This window comes from Sebastes fasciatus, chromosome 9 (genome assembly GCF_043250625.1).
Source record: "Sebastes fasciatus isolate fSebFas1 chromosome 9, fSebFas1.pri, whole genome shotgun sequence".
NCBI lineage: Eukaryota > Metazoa > Chordata > Actinopteri > Perciformes > Sebastidae > Sebastes > Sebastes fasciatus.
The window spans coordinates 34,897,750-34,904,947 of NC_133803.1; the positions used below are offsets into that span (position 1 = coordinate 34,897,750).

Here is a 7,198-nt window from a genome sequence, read left to right on the forward strand (position 1 = left end):
TGATGCCATCGGGCCCAAAAAGACTTTTCCCCATAGACTTCCATTGGGAACTCAGAGGATAATTTATTTTGAAGTGAATCAACTCCCCAGTATGAACATCTAATAGTCCTTATTTAAAACATTACGTTTTTAAAGTTGTAAAACGCACTCATATCCGAATCCAGAGTTAGTTCCCTTCCTCCGTTCATGTGAATGAGACCCAGACCGAGGCTGGAGCGCCAAGCCGTGATGGCGGCGTGAAGTTGGGACCCCGTGACTGAGTCATGTGACCGAGCGGACGCTACTGCTCCTGTTCCATGTAGCCCAAAGATCCGGGTACTTTTCCAAGCGGAAGTCGAGCCAATAAGGCTTCATGCTCCACTGAGACACTCTCATAGGAATGAACGAGGCCTACGAGCTACAGCAGCTCCTCACAGGACGCTGATTGGTCCGGTCTCTGGCTTGCCGGACACAAATACATTACTTAAAGCCTGACAAGATGGATTTTGGTGTGAGATGTGATCCTGTGATTCTCGTGAGATCTTTTGACCGGTGTTGTGTTTTGTAAGTTACATTAGTTTTATTGTTGTTTGTTAGTGATGTTTGTGACGTGTTTTCAGTAGTTATGTTACGTTGTTTCTATATGCGTTTTACTTAGTTTACGTACTAATTTTAAGCCCAACCATGTCATTTTTCCTAAACCTAATTAAGTGGTTTTGTTGCCAATAAACCTAAATGCGGACGTTACCGTAGTTTTGTTGCGTCGTGTAAAAATGACACGCTAAAATGTGTTCTAATGACACACCGAATGTCTGTGTATTGTCATGCTATTTATACACCTTACTGCTTTCTTACACATTCTCATAGCCATACGTGTACGTTGCTTCAGGAGGGTCAGCCACAGTGCAGGATCTCATTAGCAGTTTTCTTGGTTCAGTTCTTTATTCTATGTCACTAAAAATGAAACCCCAGCCTCTTTCTATCCCTTTACAGCTTAAGAAGGTTCAACTTTAAAAACAGAGCTAATGAACTAACTTGCACCTTTACATTAAATCCTCATCGGTGTGAGCAGGTCTGGCCTCCACCGTAACGCCCATTAGGAGAGTTTAGCTCCGTTCTTTTCTGCCACTGGAATATTTAGTGAGAGTAAATAAATAAACCAGGGACCAATGCTCACTGATCTCATGCCCTCTGGCTGAGCTTCTGTTTCAATAAAGAAGGAAGGACGTAACTTGGGAGGTTTTTATGTTGCACTGTAGTTTACTTGCTGACGCTGCATGCATATCTCTGTTTATGCTCCATTTCAAAGTCCCAAACTAATTTGCTCTCAAATGGGAAATTAGATTGCACAAAGGCACAGAGTGCAGCTAATATACTGTATGACAAGAAAGAGCTGAGAAAACAGACCAGGTAAGAGATCTGTTGAGTTTATCCATCTGTCTGTCTGGAGCATCAAAACATGTGATCATTGTGATGAAGGTAACAGTCTATAGTCTAAGTATATAGTATATAAGTCTAATGCAGTGAGGGCCGAAGAGACAATGTACTACGGAGTATTAGGGCCACATTGAGGGAAAAAACACATCTGAGATTTACACAATAAAGTCAGAATATTACAAGAAAAAAGTTGTACTATTATGAGAATAAATTTATAACTTTACAAGAAGAAAAGAAAATAACACGTAAAATGACTACTTTATAATATTATGACTTTATCCTCAAAATCTCAGATTCATTTTTTTTCCTCGATGTGGTCCTAATACTCCGTCGTAGCGTCGTACCGTCGTACCGTCGTACCATAGACCTACAACAATGATAAATAAAAATGAAAATGTAAACAAAAAAACAGTTATTCATTTCCATTGTTATAAATCCACAGGGAGCCGCTGGAGAGGAGCTGAAGAGACGCAGGTTGCTGACCTCTGGGTTAAACTTATGACTCGATAAAAATGGCTCAGATTCCTCCCAGAGGAGCTGATGGAGCCGCCTGTGGAGCTCAGAGTTCCAGGTAGAAGCTGTTGAAATAGGGAGGATTGATTTATGGTCGTATTAAATCTGAGCTGGAGGTTCAGTTGCTGTTGGAGCCTCCATCATGCGATAATGGACTGTAAGGCAGAAATGTGTCAAAAGCACTGGTCCGCTCTAATTATTGCCAATACCAAATTGAATGTTTCACATTATTATTAACAGCTCTGAGAGCTTCTGTAGCACTCACATATTATACATAATCAAATCAAGTTATTCCTGTCGTGTAGTTGTTTCCCTGTATACAGTAAACAGACGCTGAGTGGATGCAGATTCACTGTGTGGATACAGTCTGTCAGCTCAGCTGTCACAGTGAGTGTTGGGTTCATGTGCCGTGTTCAATACTGCAGTATTGACTCTCCGTGTTATTCTACTCTATCCGTTGAGATTTATAGGAAGGTGTCTCAGCTGTGTTCAGTCTTGCAGGGTTGTAAATAAACAGCTTAGAGAGAGAGCGAGCCAGCTGTGCTTAACTTCACAGCCCACCGCTGACTCATTCCAGTAACACAGAGAGGACATTTAGCTCACAACGACAAGCTGATTAGCTGAATACAGTCGCCTCCGACGCTCAGACGGTCCAGCATTTAGTCACTTGAACACTTGAGTGTTTTGAAACAGGGCTCAAACAAACCTTATTTAATGCGTTATAATCATACTTGTAAAGCGTTATAATCTGCTTACTTGTAAATATTCATAATGCTTTATAAGAATAATTATAATAGATTTAATGATGTTTTTTTCACTTAACTTAAAGCAAATAATGTCCAGTTATAATCAACTTCTATATCTGCCTATACTCACACCCTGCAGAAACACACGATGACATTGTGATTAACGTTGTTAAACGATTCGGCAACAAAAACGACTTGGTTAAGGTTAGAAAAAATGGTTTGTGTTGAAATAAACGCAACGTAACAACCATAACTAGCGTCAATAAATAACAACCACCCTTAGCAAATTTTCTTACATAACATTTATGTAACAAGCTTAACAATGTTACATTAAGCAATGTTACGTAAAACAATTTTACGTTCAAACAACGTTACGTAAAACAATGTTACGTGAAACAGTGTTACGTAAAAGTGTCATGTTAATTAACGTTACATAAATCAACATTAAGTAAAACAAAGTTAGATAATACAACATCAACGTTATATGTAGAACAACGTTACATAGAACAGCGTTACAACGTTACATAGAACAACGTTACAATGTTACATAGAACAACGTTACAACGTTACGTAGAACAACGTTACAATGTTACATAGAACGTTATGACATTACGTAGAACTTTACAACATTACGTAGAACGTTACAACGTTACATAGAACAACGTTGCTTAAAACACGGTTGCGTAAAACAACGTTGCGTAAAACAACGTTGCGTAAAACAACGTTGCGTAAAACAATGTTGCGTAAAACAACGTTGCGTAAAACAACAACTATTTTTAGTTCCTTTTGGTTTCACACAGGCCACAAACGGCGGTCTCTGGGGGTGAAAGTCCTGTGTTTGTTTGACCCATCCACCAACCCTCTAACTACCACCCTGAGTGGACTGTCTTGCTTGTTGTACTCGTTCTAACACCAATTAAGTTTCAATAACGGTCCCTCATTGAACTACGTCACTTGCTCTGACTGGATGAAACAGTCAACGTATCCGTGGTTTGCAGAAACGTACGCCAACATCTTTGGTCCCTACCAAAGAAAAAATGTCAGTGAGTGACCAGCAATTATGAATATTATGATATTTGACCTCTATAATTCATTATAAAATGCTTTATAATGTGTTGCGATTAATGTAATAAAGCATTCTGAATATTTATGAGTGCTTATAACTATAATCATAGAGTGATATAAGTAGATTATAACACATAATAAGTCTGTTTATAATGCATCATAGAAAGTGTTACCCAATACTTTTTCCTGGAGGTATTGCTATGTTGCTACGTTTATAAAATTACAATTACACTGTCCTCCTGATTCTAGCAGCACAGGGGCAGTTTTTCCGACAAGAAAGTTTAAACTTTACTTTTATTTTTTATTAATCTTAAAAAGACAACTGTGGAATAACAATGGAGCAATAACTTTTTCTCTTTATTCAGTTTCTGGCCAGGCTTCTTTAAAAGTCTTGAAACATTTCTGAAAAGTTGTCCTGGAGCACTCGTTGTAATCGGGTTCAGAGGTTGCACATTACGCTTGTGTTGACTGATTGTGCATGTACCGTCTCAATCATTTAAGCTGAATGAGATGAAATGAAAACGCTGAAACAATTACAGCAGTCTGTCATCCGATAAGAGTCGTCAATGTCTTCCAAGAAAATTAGATTTAGATGTGTAAAAGCAGGAGCAGACAGCAGACGATGAGGTGATATTGCCTTGGGGAGCTGTCTGGAATGATCTAACACGGGAACCTGCACTGTAAAAAGTAAGAACATCTTTAAAGGAACTTTTAGCAGCTTCTCAGGTCATAAAAACAGCACAGTTCCCTTTTTAAAAATCCCTTGAAGAGGAAGAAGAAGAAGGCGACATGAATCCTGAGGATACTGACTGAAATGAAGACGACCTCAGTGAACCTGGAGACCACACAGGGGAACTCCCAAAAGTTTCTTAAAGTGCTGCAGACATGAAGGACACTTGTCTGGGGAATGTTGTCATTGTGAAGGATCTTCTACGCTACAAATAATACATCTGAAGGGTTTCAGCTTTTTGCTTATCTTTAGGGTCTAAAAGAAAGTTCTGCACTGACTACAGCACTCCGTCCAGACATGGTCATATGGTCCGCAACACCTGGCATACGTTGAGGAATTGACAGTATCATGGGAAGATGGTGTCAAAGAAACTTATGAGAGGAAGAAGACCAAGTACTTTGAACTGGAAACTGAAGCTGCCCAGAACGGCTGGAGGACCAAGATTTCCCTGTAGAGGTGGGATGCAGTGGACTCGTTGCTACATCCACGACCAGTCTATTAATGAAAACGGGGGGTGAAAGGTCGCTCCCTCCAACAAGCAAGTTTGGAGAAACACCATCTGCATGTAGATGGTGCGGTTTGGACACATCATCAGTGATGAACCCAGGGTCATCGGGTGTTTCAGGTCTTTGATCATCAGACGCGGTTGATCAGTCCCCGGTTGGGTACGCTACACCATGGATCACCCCTCTTGATCCACAACCACCTTGAAGCTTTTTCTGCAGCTTCAGTGATGTTCCTGTCAGTGCTGCAATCATGTGCATCATATAACTTTTAATTTCACTTGACTCAAGTGTGTGGGTGCGTGCACGGCTCTGCACACCCCGCCTGTCTCTGTGTGTACAAGATATTCACCTCCTGAGTGCTGACTCGTAACGATGATTAGGATGTTGAGTTAGACTTGCAGCAGGATGTGTTTTGGTTGTGAACTGGATGTTTGCTGCTTGCTATTGTTTCATCAGTATGTTGATGTGTAAATTGGCCTGGGGGGGGGGGGTTAAACTGAGCATGAGTATTTCAATATATGCGTGTTCATCATGCATGTAGATGTGGCGCTGTGTGGTGTCGGCAGGCTCCCCTCTGTTTAAGCTTCATGTATCTATAAAACAAATAGCAAAAACAACAAAACTATCGACCAAGATCCATGTGAGTAGTCATGTACATGTCAGTTAGCTGTTGTTTCACAACCATGAAGATCTGTGTGTAGGCATCGTATCCTCATATTTGACCTCCTCCTTCGTTCATTTTCCTACGAATGTCCAGCAATACGTTGTCATTTTCAGCTCGTTACATGCATACAGTCTTTTCAAAATAAACTTCCGTCTTCACATGAAACTACTTCCTTAGGTTTAGGCAACAAAACTACTTAGTAAGGTTCAGGAAAAGATGGTGGTTTGGCTTAAAATAACTCCGGAAGTGACGTTTAAGTACATAACTTACGTGACGAGTAAATCAACGTTGATTTCTGGTTTCACGCGGGACATGAACATCGGTCTCCGTGGCGAAAGTCCGGTGTTTCTTGACCCACCCACCTTTATATGCATTAGTTTTATGAACGGTTTATGAGAGCAGCCTGGTGTAGGTGCGGCGCTGTCCGTAGTACTGAAGAGGATCAGAGGAGGTCGATCGATAGACAGACAGAACATGTCATCTAGTTAAAGTTCTAAGACGAAGACACGGACAACGCAAAACATATTTAAATAGAGTAATAAATTGTCAGACAACATTTTGTTGATGTGTTCAATATCAACATTTCCTCAGCTCGGACCAGCTTTACGCTTCTTTCTAAATGGTATCAGCTGTATATGAGCCTAACTTCCCGGAGACGGGGTTTCAGTGAAAGTTCAGTATCATTAACGACTAAATACTCTCGGCTATGCCTTCATTTCCGTGTTTCTCTTTCTCTCATCTCTGTCTGACATGTGCCAACACCAGTCTGCTGATCAATGATGATTAAGTGCACTTCACTCTCTTCCTCTCCGTCTCCGTCTGTATCCTTCCCTCTCTGTAGTCTCTCCCCACGCTACGCCAAGTATCTGTCTGACAGATCAATGATGATTGATGACCGAACACATCTCAGTCTCTGTCTGTCTCCGTTTCTCTTGACTTCTCTTCCCCTCACAGACGACGTTGACTCCTTTCAAACAATATCTAATTCATATTTAATGACCGAGTGCATTTAGCTCCGTCTTCACCTCCTTCTCTCGGCAGAAACTCTGCCAACACTTGAGGGAGGGAAGAGCATCTCCGTTCATTAATTCATGCCATTTCTACCTCCTTCTCTGCTCCCATTAGTATTAATTATGTGTTATCACCTACCTTTTTCTGGTTCGTTCTCAGTCGGTTCTGAGATGTGATTCCCAACAGAAAACTGTGACACTCCTAGAAACCTAGAAAACAGCAGTTACTGCCGGTTCATTAGGAGTAAACTGGAATATGGAGCACACTTTGTTCCCAGAGAGGAGAGATGATTACTGTGTTGAAAAATGATCTATTCCTATAAATAAAACATTAGGAATTAAACTTTAACCTCAAATATTTGATATCAATATCTCATCTGACTCTTTGTCTTCCTCCAGGCAGGAGTTCTTCCCCCGACAGCCAGCATCTGGTGTCTCTGGGCAGCCTGTTAGACGACCAACACTGGCACCACGTCGCAGTGGAGCATTACAGCACTCACCTCAACCTCACCGTGGACAAAAGCACACTGTGGGTGCAGATCCCACCA

General features: G+C 41.0%; 1 protein-coding gene across 2 annotated transcripts in view; it reads left to right on the forward strand.

The window, feature by feature from the left end:
- The window catches only part of LOC141774613 (contactin-associated protein-like 4), a 92,154-nt gene that overhangs the window by 48,615 nt on the left and 36,341 nt on the right, over window positions 1–7,198 (forward strand). For both annotated transcript variants that reach the window (XM_074647399.1, XM_074647400.1), the window contains exon 6: window positions 7,050–7,198. This exon is cut by the window's right edge and continues 27 nt beyond it. In XM_074647399.1, coding sequence (XP_074503500.1) covers window positions 7,050–7,198 — 149 coding nt within the window. The remainder of the gene's footprint in view (window positions 1–7,049) is intronic.